The sequence below is a fragment of the Phocoena phocoena genome, chromosome 19 (genome assembly GCF_963924675.1).
Source record: "Phocoena phocoena chromosome 19, mPhoPho1.1, whole genome shotgun sequence".
NCBI lineage: Eukaryota > Metazoa > Chordata > Mammalia > Artiodactyla > Phocoenidae > Phocoena > Phocoena phocoena.
The window spans coordinates 51885959-51906990 of record NC_089237.1 but is presented as its reverse complement, the minus strand read 5'-3'; the positions used below and the strand labels follow the sequence as shown (position 1 = coordinate 51906990).

The following is a 21032-nucleotide window of genomic DNA, read 5'->3' as shown; positions in this document are numbered from 1 at the left end:
CAGACAGCTTCTCTAGACCTCAGTTTGCTTTTCTAATGACTCTTTGCTTTATGTGTCCTCAAGTCTTAAAACGTGGGGGTTTTGGATCATTGTGGCTGCATCTCAGTGATAGCTATATTATGGGGAACGAGTATGCAAATCAACTTGTAAATAGAAGTCTAAAACGTTCCAGGCAAATGTTGCAGAAAAAGGAGCGAACATCTTTGCAAATGTTATCTCCACGGATCTTTGCAATACCCCTGTTATCTCCATTTACATACCACGGCTGACACTCGCTGGTATTAGTGTTTAATAGAAGACTTGAACCCAAGTCTATCTCGATCTTCCTCTGTTTCTAATAGAACAGAGTTTTGAAACTGTAGGAAGTCACTGAGTAATGCTATTTATATATATATGTATATTTATATGTTTTATGTAAAATACGTGTTATTTTTCAAATTGAGGTTATCTAAAGCAAGAACTTCAGGCAAAGGGTGTTTTTGAAGCTAGACTGAATTTGCTGTTCCAAATATCCAGAGAGAATAAAAACAAAACCAATTAAGATCTGGGAAAGGAGGGTTCTCTTTGGGGAAATACCCACAGTCCAGAAGGGGTTCAGAGAAAGATCTCGGAACTAACTGATCATGCGTTAACCGTCTGCATCACTGCTTCTCACCACTGTTGTTTTTTTATGTTATTGTTTGGATCGCACATTGCTTTGAGAAGCCAGTGAAAGCCACAGATCTCTCTAGAAAACACAAACCCCTTCAGGTTAGAAACTCCTGATCTTTTACATCCAGTGTGTGCTGCAACAGACAGCAGGGCACCCCACCCAGCAGGCTGCTTGCTCTGTTCCCCCGTTAACCTTGCACTTGTGCCCCAGAGACCAGCAGTGAAACAAGCAGTCCTTTACAGTATAGAACTACTGCATTGGTAGATCTTGTCTCGGTGGTGGAAATGAGGTCGGATTCCCTTTGTCTTCTTCACTCTTTGAGGGCTTGGCCTGTTGTTACCTTTGAGGATTCTCCTAATTTTCTTCAAGATGAGTCTGCTGAGCTTTCTTTGTGTTTCCCTTGACCGTTACTTTTTTTAAAAAATATATTTATTTCTTTTTGGCTGCGTTGGGTCTTCGTTGCTGCGTGGGGGCTTTCTCTAGTTGCAGTGAGTGGACGCTACTCTTCGTTGCGGTGCGCGGGCTTCTCACTGCGGTGGCTTCTCTTGTTGCAGAGCACGGGCTCTAGGTGCGTGGGCTTCGGTCGTTGTGGTGCACGGGCTTAGTTGCTCCGCAGCCTGTGGGATCTTCCCGGACCAGGGATCGAACCCGTGTCCCCTGCATTGGCAGGCGGATTCTTAACCACTGCGCCCCCAGGGGAGCTCTGTCCATTTACTTTTGTTCAAGCTGCTTTATTTCCCCCTTTTCCATCTGGGACAGATGTGCCATTTCCCCTTAAAAAAAACTTTTCTAAGAATTATATTCCTTTGATCCTGCCACGTCTTTCATAGTCAAATCAGAGGTTATCACCTTTTTACTTCTGTCAATTTCTTTATAATCACTGTTGACCGTTGTCATAGTTATTACCGCTACTGACATTTATGGAGAAACTTCTGGCTGGGTGCCATGCTATGCTGTTTTCATACATTATCTCAGTCCTTTGAAGTAACCGGATCTCATTTTAAAGGAGTATAAACTGAGGCTCAGAGAGCCCAGTAACTTGCCCAAAGCCCCATAAGCTAGGAAGTGGTAGATGGGATTTGAATCTAAGTAGGTCACCAGGACACCATGGCCCACTTCTTAACCACTTTACTAACACTATAGAGAGTTTAGTAATTCAAATTCCCTCCTATGTGGTGGGTGAACAGCTGAGTGGACAATAATGGGTAATGTTTACTGACTACTAATTGTAAGTTTTAGATGGACTGTATTTTTTTCCTTCACAATAACCTTACGTGTCAGAAGCTATTATCCCCATTTTGAGGTGAGAGTATAAAGCTGTCTCCCCTCTTGGGACCTCAACCGTAAGGTATTGGAATACATCTGTCTTTGAAGCAATATTTTCTATTAGCAGAGGTACCTTAGACCTGAAATATGGAAAATGTAGCAGAGCTCATAGGTGGTTGTCAAGTACAGCCAAGTAAGCGTGACAGATGGGGGCAAAAAATGCTTCCAGGACACACTGAAGCATGTCCAGCTGAGAGGGGTTAGCTGAGAAACCACAGAGGTGAACCAAGCTGACGAGTACCAATCACAGCTGTTTTCAAAACAAGTCATCACCAGGCTATATGAGGCTCATTTCTTGATGTAATGAAAAATTATCTGGTTGAAACCAACAGCCAACATCATGCTTAGCTTGAAACACTAGGCGTTTTGAATAAAGTTAAGAACAAGACACAGAAAACCGACATCATGGCTCTTACCAAATTACACGTGAATAAAATCCAGATTCTTTCCCGTGGCTCCAGGGTACATCACATCCACCCCTTCCCACCTCGGCAGGAAGTACTGCCGCTGTCTGCCTTGCTAGTTATTTATCTAAATCCTGCACTCTGGCCGCCAGTTAGCAGGCCTCTCACCGCTGTGGCCCCTCCCGTTGCGGAGCAACAGGCTCCGGACGCGCAGGCTCAGCGGCCATGGCTCACAGCCCCAGCCGCTCCGCGGCATGTGGGATCCTCCCGGACCAGGGCACGAACCCGCGTCCCCTGCACCGGCAGGCGGACTCCCAACCACTGCGCCACCAGGGAAGCCCTATACCGAGCTTCTTTCTGCTTTGAGGCCTTGGCATTTGTCTTCCCATCCCCCTGGATGCTCTGCCCCAGGCCCTCTCTTGCCTGGTCCTGCTCACCTTTCAGGAGGCTCCTTCCCGCCATGGCATCTCCAGGGAGTTGTCCTTTGCTTTTCTGCCTTTTCCCTTTCAGCCGCCTCCTTGTTCCCTTCGTCGCCTCCCTCACCTGTAATTATCCCATTTGTTTTTCTTGTTTACTTTAAGTCTCTGCTGATCTTGAGCTGTACAAGGACCCTGTCCACTGCTCTGTCTAGCACTTAAAAGGATGCCCGACACATAGGAGATGATTTGCAAATATGTGTTGAATAAATGAATGAACGAAGATCATTATCTATGTACCAACGGTAGCCGGGTAGAAAATATAATGGTGGTGAAATTAATAACAGGAACAAAAACTTATCAAATAGAGCTTAGAAATAAATTTGTGTAGGACGTATATTCATTTATTTAACAGATTTCAGCAAGTACCTGCTATGCTAGGCACTGTGACTTAAAAGGTGAATAAGACAAACGTGGTCCTTGCCTGTTTTGAACTTAGAGAAATACAGAGTTTAACTGAGACAGAGATGAAGCCATCATTTCTCTTAAAAATAGCAGGTGTATTATTTAACTCAAAATTTTGTCTTGACTATTTTTATGGGGGTGGCGGGCGGGAGGAGATGGGAGAGGGATATAGCAGAACAAAATTATTTGAAGTTTATCTGAAAAAAATTAACCTCAGAGACTACTTGATTTATTTTTTAAAGACAGTGATGGGGGCTCTGGTTAGTCATACTTCCAAACTACTGCAGTGTGGTACTGGCTTTGGAATAAGTCATAAGTGTAAGGTAAAGATAACATTTCAGATCGCTGGGTAATCAGTGTCTTGGTCAACCATTGATGTTGGGATGTGGACTGAATCATTTGAGGGGAAAATGAGATTCAATCTTGACCTCAGACCATACATTTTTTTTCTTTCAAATTAAAGACTTAGTTGTAAAAGGTGAAACCATCAAAGTCTTGGAAGAAAATATAGATGGTTTTAATAATATAGATGATATAGAAATGAAAATATAGATGGATATAATGTTAGTGCAGGAAAGGCCTTTCTAAGCCTGAATAGCGGGCAGAAACCTTAGTAGAAGGTTTGGTGGATTGGAGTACCTAAGACTAGACTTAGATGACAAAACAAAGAAGGGGACAGTTGTTAATACAACAGTAGATGGTGGTTAATATGTAAAATATTCTTAGACACCAGTAAGTGGGTTGTATCTAGAATCATCAAATCTTAGAGCGGGAAAGGGTCTAATCCTATTCCTACATTTTACCAATGATGATGTCCATTTCCAGAGAAGTTAATTTCCTTACTCAAAGCCATACAACTAAGTGATCAATAGGACCCTTTTGTCCAACACCTCGGTGGTGTTTGGGTGCAGAGAGTTAGAGAGGTAATGCAACCAGGAAACCTAAAGGACTCATGTTGGGGACAGTTCAGATAGTACAATTCCAAGTACAATTTCAAGAAAGGGTCAGAGTTCGAAAAAATAGATTTTTAAGCCTTAAATAAAAGAGGCATAGAGGATCACTAGTTGGCCGTGTGTATAATAACATTTTTGAGTTCCTGGGGTGTTTTTGTTGTTGATTTTTGGAAAATTAATTTAATTATATATTACAGTTTTTTATTTTAATCCAAATTGAGATTTTATTTGTTGTCCAGGTAGGTTTGCTTTGCCAGGGTCTTGGGGAACCTCAGGTATTTGATCAGAGAGGCCGCAATTCAAGTATCACACTGTATGCTAGCAGCTTGCCTGAATTTCAAGCTTAGTACTGAGTAGAAATAAAAAGCAACCTTTGAAATGTGCCAGCCTCGTTTGAAAATAGAAAACATAGGAAGTGATAGCATTTGTCCCAGTTCATAACAAAATTCGTAGTATTCCTTCATTTTCTCTACAAATTACGTCCTGGCTGTGTGTCAACACTGCACAAGGTTACGTGGATTAAAAAGAAACTACACAGGGCTTCCCTGGTGGCGCAGTGGTTGAGAGTCCGCCTGCCGATGCAGGGGACGCGGGTTCGTGCCCCGGTCCGGGAGGATCCCACATGCGGCTCCGGCTGTGCCCGTGAGCCATGGCTGCTGAGCCTGCGCGTCCGGAGACTGTGCTCCACAACGGGAGAGGCCACAGCAGTGAGAGGCCCGCGTACCGCAAAAAAAAAAAAAAAAAAAAAAAAAAAAGAAACTACACAAACATACAAATCAGCAAACGCATGGGGCCTTATCCTTACCTCGGGTGAGGCTGGTGATCACTGTGAAGATTTGTGTATGAGGTATGTACAAGGTGCTGTGTGGGTCTAGGGGAGAGAACCACCGTCAGCCTGGTCTGAGGGATGAGCCAAGAGGGCGTCTAGTGGCCTTGAAGATGCTGTCAGTAATCAGCGGACATCCCAGAGTTCATTCAGCTCCTTCAGATTAAATTAACTTAACTGTTTTAGGAATTCTGTTTCCAGTGCTGGATATGTTTCTGGTGCTGAAACATTGCTTCACAAACATTCTAATAAACTTCACTTCTCTGGCAGAGCCCCCAATTCCAAGGGGAAAAAAAAAACAAATCGTTGTGAACATTTTCCTCTGTCCCCTTACCGGCATCTACCAAAACAATATTTGGGTTAATTTATGCCATTTAAAAATAATAATTTTCCAACTATTGGTGATAGTTTTTTTTCTTCTTCTTCTTCCCTACTTATTCTCTCTTTACTTTCTACTAATTCTTGTTCCAACTCAGTTTAATTTTGTCGATTATAGTTTGGGAATGTGTGTGCTGTGCTTTTCGTAAAGCAGCCTGTGTTAATATTTCTTCCAGGGGTGAATCGGGTGCCGGGAAGACAGAAAATACTAAGAAAGTCATTCAGTACCTTGCTCATGTCGCTTCTTCACACAAAGGACGAAAGGACCATAATATTCCTGTAAGTGTTTGTTCTGCTGTTGTTTTTTCAAACCCTTAGATTTATTCTTCTGTAATTTCAGAAACAAGAATCAGAAAGCAAGCGTCCTCAGTGTGCTGCTGTAATCGACAGGTCCCGTGTCTCCGCCACTCCCCACCCAGCAAGGAGGGAGCTAGGGCATCAGGAAATTCGTAGTAACTAGCGATTCCACCAGGGCAAACTGGAATTACGGTTGTAACTCGAAGCCTAATTTCTTACAAAGCTGTGGTGGGGATTGTTAAACATGGATGAGCAGTGCTTAGGAAGGCTTCTTCGTTTCCACCAAAAGAAGATCCTCAGATATTTTCAGCGCTTCGTCCTGAACTTACAGAGCTACCACCCACAGCAGCCCGAGGGGAGGATAGAAATTTGGGGAGAATTGATGATAGAAAAGGGGTGAGAATGTAAACGTCAGTTATCCTTAATCTGTAGGTATGAGAAGTAGTAGTTAACACTCCCTGAGAGATGCCAGGCATACCAGCTTTCACGGTTCTAAATCGCACATTGACTTGGTGCTTTGGATGTGGCTTTACCGCTGGGAAAAGACCCAAACTCGCTAACGTTTGCATTTATCTGTTTGTAACGAGCAGCAGGAATCACCTAAACCAGTGAAACACCAGGCAAGTGCTTTTCTTTATGCTTCTTAAGTCATGAGTGTTTGCACTAATTTCTGTCTTTGGATTGAATCTCTACTAGAAACAAATACCGTTAGTTCTGAGCAAAATCTCCTATGAACAAAATATTTAGTTTCGTAATTGTGTTGCTTTGAGGCTTATTCTTTCCTGAAGAGCAGCATGCCCTTTTGCTTTACCTTTGTTTTCTAGAGGAATTTTAATATTTATTTACCCTTTCGTCATGACATTGAATCATACGTTTATGAAGCCTGTGAACTTAGGGTTTCATGTGTCCGCTACCAGGTGGAATTACTTTAATACTCCCTAAACAGGTGGAAACCTCACTTCATGCCACACGTTAAATTTCTGGTCTGTTAACATTGTAGGGCCTGGTAAGTGTTTTAACCCCAAAGCCTCGTTGTATTTAATACATAAATGTAGGATTTTCTTTATCCAGGGCAAGTAGCAGAGGAATGTTATTCTCCCTAATTATCAGATGCCCGCCTTTTAGCTCCACAGAGCATAGCAATGAACAAACCACGGACCGGAGCATTTCCTGCTACTTGGCAAGAGAGGGGGGGCGGAGCTGAGCCAGATGCCTTGGATAGAATGGGACGTCTGTACTTGGACATCCCATTCCCTCGCACTGGAACGGTTCTGGTGTGTCTTCCGCAAGCATAGTGGTGCAAAGCTAGCATAAAGCAAGAAATGATAGTGTTATGAAAACAGTCTCTTAACATAAACGATCAGAAACATCTAAAGGAATAGTCCCAGATACTGAGATTTTCAGATATCTTTTTTAGAATTCTTAAGAAATTCTCAGACACTAAAGCTGTACTATACCTATGAAGGCCCAGGATGTCCTTTTGCTTTTAGCTGTAGACCAGACCAGTGATACGCATTGGGAGGATGAATGAAATAATCATTATCCTATATGATATTTAAAGGCTTCTTTGCCAGTTAAAGAAGGAATCTCTAGACCAGCAACCAGCTTTTCTTTGTGTTTTAGAGTACATGCTAAATGACCTTTTAACATGTACTTAGATCACTAGCAAAAATAGTGTTAAATAGTTAACGTACAGATTTCGTTTTTCCAAATCCTCTGTGGATTACATAAATCATGATTGTTAACATTTTGTTTCGATGTCATCTTAAACTGCAGAGCGGATCCCTGTGGTGTGTGAGTAGCATGCCTACCCCTAGATTTTACTTTGGGTCAAATGAACCCCCGTAAGCAGGTATCCTCCAAGAAGGCGAGGCGACAGCTTCTCTGGGCCGCGCTGCACTGTCGTTACTGATTTGCATGTCTTGTTGCATGTTCGCACTCCGCGCAGAATCCTCCATGCTGCTTTCCCCAAGGTTGTGTTAAAGCTGGTCAGGTAGTAGCTGTGCCATGTTTTTAGAAACATGAGAAGACTGCTCGTTCTCAGTTACTTTTTCTTCCCCGGCGCACCTGAGGAATATGAGATACTCCTGAGCATAGGGACTGCTCACACCCTGGGGAGGGTTGAGTCGAGAACTTACTCCTCTCCCCACACCCCCTGCCCTTCCCGGGCGCCCGCAGGCATGCCTTCCTCGCCCCATTTTGAGGATGACTACCGTAAAGTAATGGTTATACTTTGCAAAGGCAGTGTTTCTCTTGGTTTAATGTCACTGGTTTCCAAATTTATGTTGAACTTTATTGGCAAAACTCAGATTCCCAGGAACAGTTTGTGTCAATTGCTAGCATTTTATCACTAAACAGCAGTATAAATTGTAAAAACAAAGTGGAAGGCATTTGTAGGCTCCTGATTTTGTGAGTCTTTGTCTCTTTGCTCATTCTTTTTTTTAAATAACTCTATTAAGATTCAAATTCATGTCCCATAAAATTCACTCCTTTAAAGTGTACAGGTCAGTGTTTTTTTATTTTTTTCAATGTATTCCCAGAGTTATGCAATTATCACTACAATTAATTTTAGAACATTTTTCATCACCCCAAAAAGAAACCGTATACCTATTAGGAATCACCTTCCATGTTCTCCCAGCCCCTGGAAATCCCTCATCTACTTCCTGTCTCTCTGAATCTGCCTATTCGGGGTATTTTATATGAACGGAATCATATAATATGTGGTTCTCACTGTGCATAGTGTTTTCAAGGTTCATCCATGCTGGAGCTTGTGTAAGTGCCGCATTCCTTTTTGTGGCCAAATAATAACCAGTTATATTAAATTTGTCACGTTCTGTTTATCCCTTCACCAGTTGATGGCCATTTGGATTGTTTCCACTTTGGCACCAATATGAATAATGCTGCAATAGATAAGTTTTCACGTAGCCATACATTTTCAGTTCTCTTGGGTGTATACCTAGGAGTGGAATTGCTGGATTGTGGTAATTTTCTGTTTAACATTTTGAGGAACTGCCAAACTTTTCCATAGAGGCTGCACCACTTTACATTCCCCGCAGTGTTTGAGGGGGCCAGTTTCTCCAAATCCTGGGCAACACTTGTCATTGTCTTTTTATTAAGGCCATCCTAGCAGTGTGAAGTGACCGATTTTTTTTATGTTTACCTTATAACTTCGTTATAGAAATAGGAACAAATGTAAGAAATAAATTTTCAAAATTAAGGTCACAGTATTTAAGAAGTAAACCATTTACCTCTCAACTTTTACTTACCATAACACAATGAGTCCTCGTTTGGCTTAATGCCCCGGCCAACAGCAAGTAGAGCTCCAGTGCCCATATTCCCTCATCGTAGGTCACTGTTACAGACCCTCGATGTCTGGCACAGTGTTCAGGGCCACTCCAAAGCCTGGACGTGGTACGATTTCAGAGCAGGTTTGAGGACGACTAATTTCTTAAACTGGACCATCCCCTGGGAATGACCTGCTCAAGCCAGCCCACCTGCCCACTGACTCCTGAGTCATCCACCTCTAGATGGCAGCTTCCGGATGACTCTTATCTACTGGTCTAAACTGCCTTGAACTAAGACAAAAAGGTGATAGATAGCAGGTAACAAGCACAGAAATTAGAGCCTGCCACTCGAGATGAGAGTCTGGTTCTAAACATGGCGATTGACTGCTGCCGCCAGCTTCCAACCGTACTCTGCGGTCAGTGGGACGCCTGCAGCTTTGCCCATCAGGCCTACAGGTGCAGCAAGAGTCCAGCCCGAGTCCCCTTGCCGGCTGAACTGGAGTTTTGAAAGAGGTGTATGTACGTATATAATTTTTTTTTAACCAATTTAAAACTCACCCTATATCTATCATATGGCAAGTGTATATAATACATTGTGTAATAAACACAAGGGTATAGTTTTCATCACGGTTGGTAAACCTTTAAAGCATCATATAATTCTAAATACTTAGAACTTTAAAAATAATTTAAATAGCTAATGCTGATTTCTTTTCCCCACATTCGCAAGTGACATTTCTCATTACTATATAGAATAGAAAAGGGACATTGCCCATCCGAGTCCCAGCAGAAAGGTTAGCACTTAGTCACTGTCCCCTGATGGTTTGTAAATGGCTTCATAATTTGGTTGAGAGCTGTTAGCCCTGTTTATCTAAATGTGAAATTATTCAAGGCAGAAGTGGTCAAATTTTAGTGGTAATTTCTTAAAGATCATTTTTGTGTGCTTTATAGTATTCGCTCTGTGTCAAGCTCTTTGTGATTCATTTATGAGTTTTTGAGATCTTTACTTGGTCTCAATGATGTCAAAAATCCATTGGAAGAGGAGTCCCACCACATTCCTGTTAATGTTGTGGTCTCCAAAGCAGGGACCCAGGCCTGTGGTTACGACAGTGATTATGAGGACCCTTAACCCAAATCTTACTTCCACCTCTGGCTCACCACCATCCCCTCCCCCAATACTACTAGAATGTCTTCAGACCACTGATTACCCATCCATTCAGCAGACATTCACGGAGCATCATTTTGGCGTGATACTGACTAACCTCACGTAGGGTATACAGCCGGTGCCTTTAAGCCAAGAGAAGAAAGAATGGAATCAGGATCAGTGGATCACATGCACACACGTGCGTGTACACACGTGCACGCATACACACACGAAGGAGAAAAGAAAAGACTCTGTAAACTTGACCCAAAGAGTTCTTGAAGCCATGTCTAGGGAATATTAAAGTGAGGTATATAATATTTGTTTTACCTCCAAGTTAGGAAAATAAAGGTAGATTATTATTGAAAGTATTTTTATTATGATCTGGTAGGATAGTGTGTAATTTTAAGGAATCTGTATTCTGACTCCTTGATCTAACCGTAGGAGTGTCAGGTAAAGGCAGTGCCCCACTTATCAAGTCCAGGTTTTTCTGACGGTTTCTACGCCCTGATCACACAGATTGAGTGAGGTTAAGGGATTCTAGAGCCCAAATCATTACTGCGGTGCCAGTGCACCGAGAGCTTTGCGAGATGTTAGCACAGACGCAGTGATGGCTGTGACCGCTAACCTCCAGGGGAAGGGCACTTCTACGTCACAGCACAATGGCTGCTATTCGTAGTGATGACTTTCAGCCATTAACGTTGGTTCAGGACACCATGTTTAAGAAACTTTGATAGCATGTAGTGTTTAGAAAAATTTACATCAGAAGTAGTCTGGTGTCTTGAAGTCCATAAACGGGAAGATTCCCCCGTACAGGGAGCATATTATCTAAAGCCAGGAATGTGAGTTGATGCCATGTCATGACATTCACATGGCAGGACTGGTTCCTGACTGGTTTCAGTTGAACACAACAGTAGACTATAGATAAAACCTGGGAAAATAATCCAGACAATCGGACAATCCACATAAATGCTCCAGAGTAGACGTGTAACACTGCAGCGCCTCGCTGTGTCACGTGCTTCAGGAACATTTCCTACCCTTTCAGTGGAGTGAACCACACCTGGGTCAGATGCCGAGACTGCATGTGTGGCATAGATCTGTTCCCGATTTTGGAGTCGATGGTAGTGTAATACGTCACAGGGCAGGTGGCCATTAATTTTAAAATCTTACGTGAGCTTCCTCGTACTCTTCTTTTGCTTAGAGGATCACAGTAGCTAGCAGTTTTTTTTCTCTCTTGAGGTCTAGTATACTGTGGGTATATTAAAATACAGGGGTAAGATTTGTGTTTGGAAAGAGCAGATTTATTTAAGTCCTACAGTGTAATTCTGAAATTGCATTCCAGGGATACAGAAGTGCCTCGTGCTTCCCCATACAGCCTTCTGTTGTGTTTCATGATTAAAGCATATATATACTTAACGTATTTTGTTTGTAAAATCTGTTTTATAGCTTAATTTGCATATAAGTAATGACCGTTATACCAAATACAGTATACTTAGCTTTTTAAATATGTACAAGAATTCAGTAGCATCGCCATCTTTGTCGTCTCTGAAACCGGAGATGAGGACATTGCCCTGTCTACATCATTAAGATGTTATGTGAAACCCTTGGAAAAATGGCAAGTCTTATTACCAGTACAGTGGAAATTATTAGAATTTGCTGCCTTAAATCTATGGAACGAGGCAAAGTAGAAATAAGCAGGAGTATAAGTATTAATATGTCCTTAATTGAAGTGTCATTCTAAATTTCATTTCATGAAAACCAGTTCGCTTTATTTTAAAAATTCTCCACTTAATTTACGTGCCCCGTCCTTAAATTTACCATCACTGTGCAATGTGACATTTTCTTCTCCTTGTGAGCACATGATAGATGCTAATTTTTTCCTTTAGCAGAGCCCATAAGACCAAGGTAAGAAGCCAACAACAGAGTTTGCTGGATGGCAAGTAAAATGAAAATACTGAGCAAAAGAGGCAGTGTTTGGTTTTGCTTTGTTGTTTTTTTTCCCTGAGGACTGGAGTAGACATGTTAGATTAACATATATTTGCTTTTATTTGTGTGTGTGTGTGTGTGTGTGTGTGTGTGTGCGTGTATGTAATGTCTTTTAGGGGGAACTTGAACGGCAGCTTTTGCAAGCAAATCCAATCCTGGAATCATTTGGAAACGCAAAGACTGTGAAAAATGATAACTCATCTCGTTTTGTAAGTTTAAAAGCACCAGAAACTTTTCATTCCTCAGACTTCTTCTAGTTGAATGTCTACTATGATTAAGCAAATCAAGTACTTTCCTTCCTAACAGATGTAGTATGGAACAGGGCTGTCCAATAGAAATACAATGCGAGTCACGTGTAATTAACATTTTCCTAGTAGTCACATTTTAAAAAGCAAAACAAATGGGAAAGTAATTTTCATCATATGTTTATTATATATAGTTATGTATATAGATAGTTATGTATTCTGTGGATGTATAATTATATAACCTCTCTGAACCTATTTCTTCGTGTTTGATTGGGGATGATATGTAATTATGAGGTTGGCGTGGAGATTAAATGAGATGCGTGCTGAATACTTAACACAGAACCAGGCACAGTGAACACTCAACAAGCGAAGTTGGAATTGGATGTGGTAAATTGTTCTTTTCATACATTACCATTTCTATGGGATGTGGACCTCAGAATAATTTGTCCCTCATATTTTGTCTCCTCAAAAATTTCCTCTCAGCCGTTCGACTCCCTTAATTCGCTGAAAGCTTTACTTTCTTCCTCAGCCTGACCGGCTTGCACGCCTAGTCTGGGGACGTTATCCTGAGTGACAGCCGGCTCAGTGTGACTTACAGGACACGGCCCTCCCCTTTCCAGCTGCTTAGAGTCGACACTTTAATAGCAAATCATTCAACTTCTGTTATTTCTACTTAAGTCATTCGAGTTAATTCTATGTTTTTCCTCCCTCCTCTGATATTAGATGTCTTGGTTAAAGTTAAGAAGGCCAGAATCAGAGACTTCAATTCTAACAATCCCTTGATGGGCAGTTTCTGGAGATCGGGTTCACTGTGACATTCTTTACTCTGGGTCCACACGTTAATCTCCTGACGATGTGGTTTCTGTGATTAGGAGATGCCACCAGATCACAGAGGAGCCAGGAAATACAAAGGTAGCTAGATAACCCTCTGTATTCCTTTGCCCGGGCCGCCAAAACAGAGCACCACAGACTGGGTGGCTTAAACAATAGACATGTATTTTCTCACAATTGGAGGAAGTCTGGGATCAAGGTGTTGGCAGGGTTGGTTTCTTCCAAGGCCTCTCTCCTTGGCTTGTGGACGGCCGTCTCCTGTGAATTCACGTGCTCTTCCCTCTGCATGTGTCTGTGTCTGTTCTTCTCTCATAAGACCCCAGTCATATTGGATCCGGCCCACCCTAGTGACCTCATTTTAGCTTAATTACATCTGTGAAGACCCTTTCTTTAAACACAGTCATGCTCTGAGCTACTAGAGGTTAGGACTTCAACATATGGATTTGGGGATGGGGGACGATTCAGCCCGTAACACCCTCAGAGGTAGTTTAAGTGCAAGAGACTTTAGCCAAGTTATGTAAGAAGTATGGGACTATTTGATTGGAATATTGTTTATTCCCAGTAAGATAAAATCTGAAGATTTGCTTAATCCAAGTTCATTTAGTAATTATTTTAGCTTTTTCTGTACAAAGTGGGATAACAAATGTGCCCGTGTCAGTAGGAAGCATGGCTGTGACTTTTGGCTCTGGGAAACTGAGCTGCTTTGTGAGTTTCTATCATTCTGTGGATCGTCAGCACTGAGCTGGAGCCACAATTAAATCTGAAATTCTTCCTCCTGAAAGCCCTGTGTTTAGTGGCTGTATCCTGGGATGGGAGATACAGTGAGCTACCAGCTTTGGTATGTGAATCTCCGTGAAGATTTTCAAGGACTTCTTAGTGGAAAATGTTTTCTTTTACCACATAAATCAAGTTACCAGTCTATTCTGATTTCTAGCCCCCCCCCCCAAACCACACTCTAAATTCAAGAAAAACACTTTTGTACCCATTTGTCTCATTTTTGCCTAGAAAAGATCAATTGCTACTAACCAGTCATGTGTGTCCTTTGGTAAAGAATGTAGTGATTCTGTTACTAAGTGGTAAAGATTCATCTGCTGAGGTTTTTGTGTTTGGGACAGATAGATGTGTTGCTATGTAACAAATTCCCCTAAGACCTAGTGACGTAAAACGTTTATCGTCTCAGCGTTTCTGAGTGCTGGTTCTGGCCCGTGGTCTCCCATGAGGTCGTCATTACCGTGTGATTGGCTAGCGCCGAGGCATCTGAACGCCTGCTGAGCCTGGAGGAGCTTCCCAGCTTACTTGGGTAGCTTTTGGCGAGAAGCCTCAGTTCCACACCTCAGTGGCCTCTCTGCCACATGACGCTTGCTCACGACATGGCAGCCGGCATCCCCCAGAGCAGGGTGACCCGAGTACCAGAAGGTAGGGGTTATTGAGCACATCTTGGAAGTTGGCTACCAGAGATCATTAGATTTCCATATTGACATATGTAGGTTACAATCTGTAATTTGCATTACTCTAGATCGCTGGGTCTCAATTTGGGGTCCCCTGGGGATCCCACGTTTGCCGTCTCGTGGGTGGAGACCCGACGAGATGTTGCTAAACATCCTACAGTGTACAGGACAGGCCCCACAACAGCATTATCCCCAAATGTCAGTTATATGGAGGTTGAGAAACTCTGCTCTAGTTTGTCCCTTTAACTTGTAGTCTAAATTAAGCTGACCACTTCAAGTCTCCTTAATGCTTGTTATTGACGCATCCTGTTCCAAAGGTTGATAAAATAATTCTGGTGGGAACTTCTTTTACATTCTACTGGTGGGAAGAATTTCTTAGATTGTTTCCTAGCGAGATCGATTCTAGCAAGAATCACCCATTCAGTGTGAATTCTCAACAAACCCTGATTCAGCTGAGGTTCCACCTTCCAAAGTGCTTGTACTACTGAATAATCATCATTAAGTATGCTCAATCTAATACAGTAAAAGCTAATCTTTTTTTTTTTTTTTTTTGGAGTATAATTGCTTCACAACGCTGTGTTAGTTCCTGCTGCACGATGAAGTGAATCAGCCATAGGCATACATATATCCCCTCCCTCTTGGACCTCCCTCCCACCTCCACCCCCATCCCACCCATCTAGGTCACCACAGAGCACCGAGCTGAGCTCCCTGTGCTATACAGCAGGTTCCCACTAGCTATCTATTTTACACATGGGTAGTGTATATGTGTCAATCCTAACCTCCCAATTCGTCCCACCCTCCCCTTACGCCCCTGTGTCCACATGTCTGTTCTCTGCGTCTGTGTCTCTATTCCTGCCCTGCAAATAGGTTCATCCATACCATTTTTCTAGATTCCACATATATGCGTTAGTATACGATATTTGTTTTTCTCTTTCTGACTTAACGTCACTCTGTGTGACAGACTCTAGGACCAACCACATCTCTACAAATGACCCAATTTCGTTCCATTTCATGGCTGAGTAATATGCCATTGTATATATGTACCACATCTTCTTTATCCATTCCTCTGTCGATGGACACTTAAGTTGTTTCCATGTCCTGGCTATTGTAAATACTGCTGCAATGATCATTGGAGTGGATGTGTCTTTTTGAATTATGGTTTTCTCAGAGTATATGCCCAGTAGTGGGATTGCTGGGTCATATCGTAGTTCTATCTTTAGTCTTTTAAGGAGCCTCCATACAGTTCTCCATAGTGGCTGTATCAATTTACATTCCCGCCAACAGTGCAAGTGGGTTCCCTTTTCTCTACACCCTCTCCAGCATTTATTGCTTGTGGATTTTTTGATGGTGGCCATTTTGACAGGTGTGAGGTGATATCTCATTGTAGTTTTGATTTGCATTTCTCTAATGATTAGTGATGTTGAACATCCTTTCATGTGTTTGTTGGCAGTCTGTATATCTTCTTTGGAGAAATGTCTATTTAGGTCTTCTGACCATTTTTGGATTGGGTTGTTTGATTTTTTTGGTACTGAGCTGCTTGTAAATTTTGGAGATTAATCCTTTGTCAGTTGCTTCATTTGCAAATATCTTCTCCCATTCTGAGGGTTGTCTTTTCGTCTTGTTTATGGTTTCCTTTGCTGTGCAAAAGCTTTGAAGTTTCATTAGGTCCCATTTGTTTATTTTTGTTTTTATTTCCATTTCTCTAGGAGGTGGGTCAAATAGGATCTTGCTGTGATTTATGTCATAGAGTGTTCTGCCTATGTTTTCCCCTAAGAGTTTGATAGTGTCTGGCCTTAACATTTAGGTCTTTAATCCATTTTGAGTTTATTTTTGTGTATGGTGTTAGGGAGTGTTCTAATTTCATTCATATGGTAGTTCTATTTTTAGTTGGTAGTTCTATTTTTAGTTGGTATGCAGGCCTCTCACTGTTGTGGCCTCTCCCGTTGCGGAGCACAGGCTCTGGACGCGCAGGCTCAGCGGCCGTGGCTCACGGGCCCAGCCGCTCCGCGGCCTGTGGGATCTTCCTGGACCGGGGCACGAACCTGTGTCTCCTGCATCGGCAGGCGGACTCTCGACCACTGCGCCACCAGGGAAGCCCTATTTTTAGTTTTTTAATGAACGTCCACACTGTTCTCCATAGTGTCTGTATCAATTTACATTTCCACCAGTAGTGCAAGAGTGTTCCCTTTTCTCCACACCCTCTCCAGCATTTATTGTTTGTAGATTTTTTGATGATGGCCATTTTGACAGGTGTGAGGTGATACCTCACTGTAGTTTTGATTTGCATTTCTCTAGTAATTAGTGATGTTGAGCATCTTTTCATGTGCCTCTTGGCCATGTGTATGTCTTCTTTGGAGAAATGTCTGTTTAGGTCTTCTGCCCATTTTTGGATTGGGTTGTTTGGGTTTTTTTGATACTGAGCTGCATGAGCTGTTTTGTATATTTTGGGGATCAATCCTTTGTCAGTTGCTTCGTTTGTGAAATTTCTTCCCATTCTGAATGTTGTCTTTTTGTCTCGTTTATGTTTTCCTTTGCTGTGCAAAAGCTTTTAAGTTTTAATTAGGTCCCACTTGTTTATTTTTGTTTTTATTTTCATTACTCTAAGAGGTGGGTCAAAAAAGATCTTGCTGTGATTTATGTCAGAGTATTTTTCCTATGTTTTCCTCTAAGAGTTTTACAGTATCAGGTGTTACATTTAGGTCTTTAATCCATTTTGAGTTTATTTTTGTGTATGGTGTAAGGGAGTGTTCTAATTTCATTCTTTTACATGTAGCTGTTCAATTTTCCACTGCCTCGCTTATTGAAGAGACTGTCTTTTCTCCATTTTATATTCTTGCCTCCTTTTTCATAAATTAGGTGACCATAGGTGCATGGGTTCATCTCTGGACTTTCTATCCTGTACCATTGATCTATATTTCTGTTTTTATGCCAGTGCCATACTGTCTTGATTACTGTAGTTTTGTAGTATAAAAGCTAATCTTTTTAGAAAAGATTTTTGATTAAGACAGTATTCTTAGCTATTCATTCAACCAAGAAACAAACGTATCTTTAATATTGACTTTGGGCTTTAATTCTTAGAAAGTCAACTTTATATTGATATGTACAGTATTTTTTTAAAGAGTTTAGTAGCTAGCTACTCTTATCATAAGGCATTAAATGCACAATACAACAAGAACTTGATTTTAGCAGGTCCATAAAGAATAGTGCAGTAATTAGTTCCGTTGACTGACTCATGTTCAGTTAAAACACCCTTTAGCAGTTTCCTGTGGGTGTTGGCAACACTGTATCTCAGGGGGTTAGAGAGTAGCCAGTGTAGACTCATTTTTAAATTAAATTTTATTAATTTAGGTTTGTTGTGCGTTTCAGATAACTGTTAAGCACCTATTCTTTGCCAGGCACTTTGCTGCTTGCTTGTTATCTCCACTGGATGTCTAATGGATTTCTTGAATTAACAAATGGAACTTTTTTTTCGTTCAAAATTTCTTTTTTTAAGTTTGACGTCAGTAAGTGGTACCATCAAGTCACCCAGTTGCTTAAACTTAAAATAAAAACAACAAAACCTAGAAAAACAAAATACCTAGGGATCATCCTCGATTGAGGATGGCCCACCAAGCCAGGAGTGAATTTTGTGGTTCCACCTCCAGGACATATTTCACATCTGTCCACATTTCTCCTTCTCCCTTCCTTAAACTCCTTGTTCGTCTCAAACCTGGTCTGAGGAGGTTTCCTCTATATCCTCTATCCCAGTGTCCTGCTGATTTCCCTTGTAGCACAGACTGTAGTCGGCACTCTGCTCATCTGTGATCTCTCTGCTGCTAGCATGTAAGATCTCTGGCGGTAGGGACCCCATCCACCTTGCTCTCTGGATCCTTAGTTGCCTCTGCCTCCCACGTGTAAGTACATAGTAGGTATATGTATTTATGGAATCCATTGTTACAGTGTGGTTGCCTACTAAGCGCTTGACACTCTTCTATGCCCTGGGAATATATCAGTGCACAAAACAAAGGTCTGCATCCTCACAGAGCTCACCTTCAGTTGAGTTTTACCTTTAATGTGTTTTTGATGACATGCCATCATGTACAGTTGAGCTCAGGGAGTGTTGCACGTGCCAGGCTCTCTGAGAATATGCATGCCCCAGTTTTTTGGTTTTGTTTTTTTTTTTTAATTGAAGCCTAGTTGATTTACAATATCATGTTAGTTTCAGGTGTACAGCAAAGTGATTCAGTTACACATTTTTTTTTCATATTCTTTTCCATTATAGGTTATTATAAGATATTGAATAGCGTTCCCTGTGCTATACAGTAAATCCTTGTTGCTTATCTGTTTTATATGTGGTAGTGTGTATCTGTTAGTCCCATACTCCTAATTTATCCCTCCCCACCCTTCCCTTTTGGTAACCGTAAGTTTGTTCTCTATGTCTGCGAGTCTGTTTCTGTTTTGTAAATAAATTCATTTGTATTATATTTTAGATTCTACATATAAGCAACATCATGTAATGTGTCTTCCTCTGTCTGACTTACTTCACTCAGTGTGATAATCTCTGGGTCCATCCACGTTGCTGCAAATGGCAACGTTTCATTCTTTTTTATGGATGAGTAGTATTCTGTTGTGTACATATGTACCACATCTTTTTATTCATTCATCTGTTGCTGGACACTTAGGTCGCTTCCATGTCTTGGCTACTGTAAATAGTGCTGCTGTGAACATTGGGGTGCACGTATCTTTTCAAACTAGAGTTTTCGTCTTTTCCGTATATATACCCAGGAGTGGAATTGCTGGATCATATGGTAACTATTTTTACCTTTTTAAGGAACCTCCACCCTGCTTTCCATAGTGCGTATGCCCCAGTTTTAGAAGTGTGGGCAGAAGGTGCGTGGGAGCTGCTGGCCCCACAGCCAGGCCAGCCTGGGGTTGGGGCTGGGATTGGGGTTGGACGTCAGACCGAAAGAGTGACGTGACGTTAGAAGATGAGTTGTGTATACAGTGGAATTCCGTGTGGTCATTATTTACAAGCCACATGCCTGCAGTGAAAATATTAGAAACTATAAACTCTGTAAATTTTAGAATCCACTTGTTTCCATTTCTTTGATCTGATATAGACAAGTACTTTCCTGAAGAATATCTTTTCTTTCAAGGGTGACTAGCTCATGGTTTGTATTGAAGGGGATTCTTTAGGAGAGCATTGCCCTTATGAAAATAATCGTTCACAATTAGTCCAGCTCTCTGTTTATGGACAAGTGAAATGCGTTCCAGATGGAGGAGATTTATGTAAAATGAATGTCTTGTGATGAAACTTTAGAAACGGAGTTCAGTTTCAAAATGATTGTATCAGCAGATACATCTCATCTTAGAAAGTTTTAGTAGGGATCACTTTCCATATCTGCACAAATCTTTTCCTTTATTTCTTCTATTTTTTTTTTTTCCTTTGCAAAGATTTAAGCCAATTTGGCAGTTCCGTTTTATGTACCTTGTGGTAGCTAATTAGCCTCTAATTTTTGAAGCTAGATAAAGCCTCCAGGTGCCTCCTTACCCCTTGGCTACCAGGTTACAATGAAAGTGAGTCAGAATTCTGCGCCCTCACGTGTATTATCCAAGCAGGCACCAAAATCAATTTTGTGGGTAAATTGAACACAGTTGCTGCTCTGTCTTGTGTTGTCTCACTGAGCCTTTCTGTAAAGATTTACCGAGGCAAATGTGACAGTATCAGACACAGAACGTGGTCTGCACCACGCAACCCCCATCCTCCAGATCCACGGCTGCCCTCCCAACCCTGCAGCCCCTGGGGCTCGCTGCAGCCTTGACACCCGGCCCACACCAGACTGGCTGGCGGACGTCTGTGTATTTCCAATCAGTCCATGGCTATTAATGTCACTCATTTTTCCCCAGGAATTTCTTAACATCTGTTACACTAAGTAACAGGGCCACTTAGTTCACAAGAAAACTCATTTTACTAATTAACAAAGCTTCTGGTGTAATCTGGAGATTAAGATAGTTGAAGCATGTACAATAGCCATCTGGCCTTGGGATTAAATCCTAACTAATTACTTCCCGAATGGGTTTTCCCATTTAGGGCAAATAGCTGCCTCCAGAGTGGAGATATTTCCTGGAGCAAAACTAATACACGTCCATAGCACGCTATCTATACCTGGAGCAAACTAATACCCGTCCATAGCACGCTATCTGTACCTGGAGCAAACTAATACACGTCCATAGCACGCTACCTATCTATACCTTGGAGCAAACTAATACACGTCCGTAGCACGCTATCTATACCTGGAGCAAACTAATACACGTCCATAGCACGCTATCTATACTAACATGTTTTCAGGTAAATTACAGATCTTATGACAACTTTAAATACCAAATTAGGAAGGGGGAAAGTA

The 21032-nt window shown here is 41.7% G+C and overlaps 1 protein-coding gene across 8 annotated transcripts in view; it reads left to right on the top strand.

Annotated features, from left to right (window-relative positions):
* The window catches only part of MYH10 (myosin heavy chain 10), a 133863-nt gene that overhangs the window by 44451 nt on the left and 68380 nt on the right, over window positions 1-21032 (top strand). For 2 of the 8 annotated variants that reach the window (XM_065897912.1, XM_065897911.1), the window contains exons 4-6: window positions 5597-5699; window positions 6308-6337; window positions 12242-12334. In XM_065897912.1, coding sequence (XP_065753984.1) covers window positions 5597-5699; window positions 6308-6337; window positions 12242-12334 — 226 coding nt within the window. Of the gene's footprint in view, window positions 1-5596; window positions 5721-6307; window positions 6338-12241; window positions 12335-21032 lie in introns of all 8 variants that reach the window. The other 6 variants (XM_065897915.1, XM_065897916.1, XM_065897917.1 and 3 more) reach the window with 4 other exon arrangements.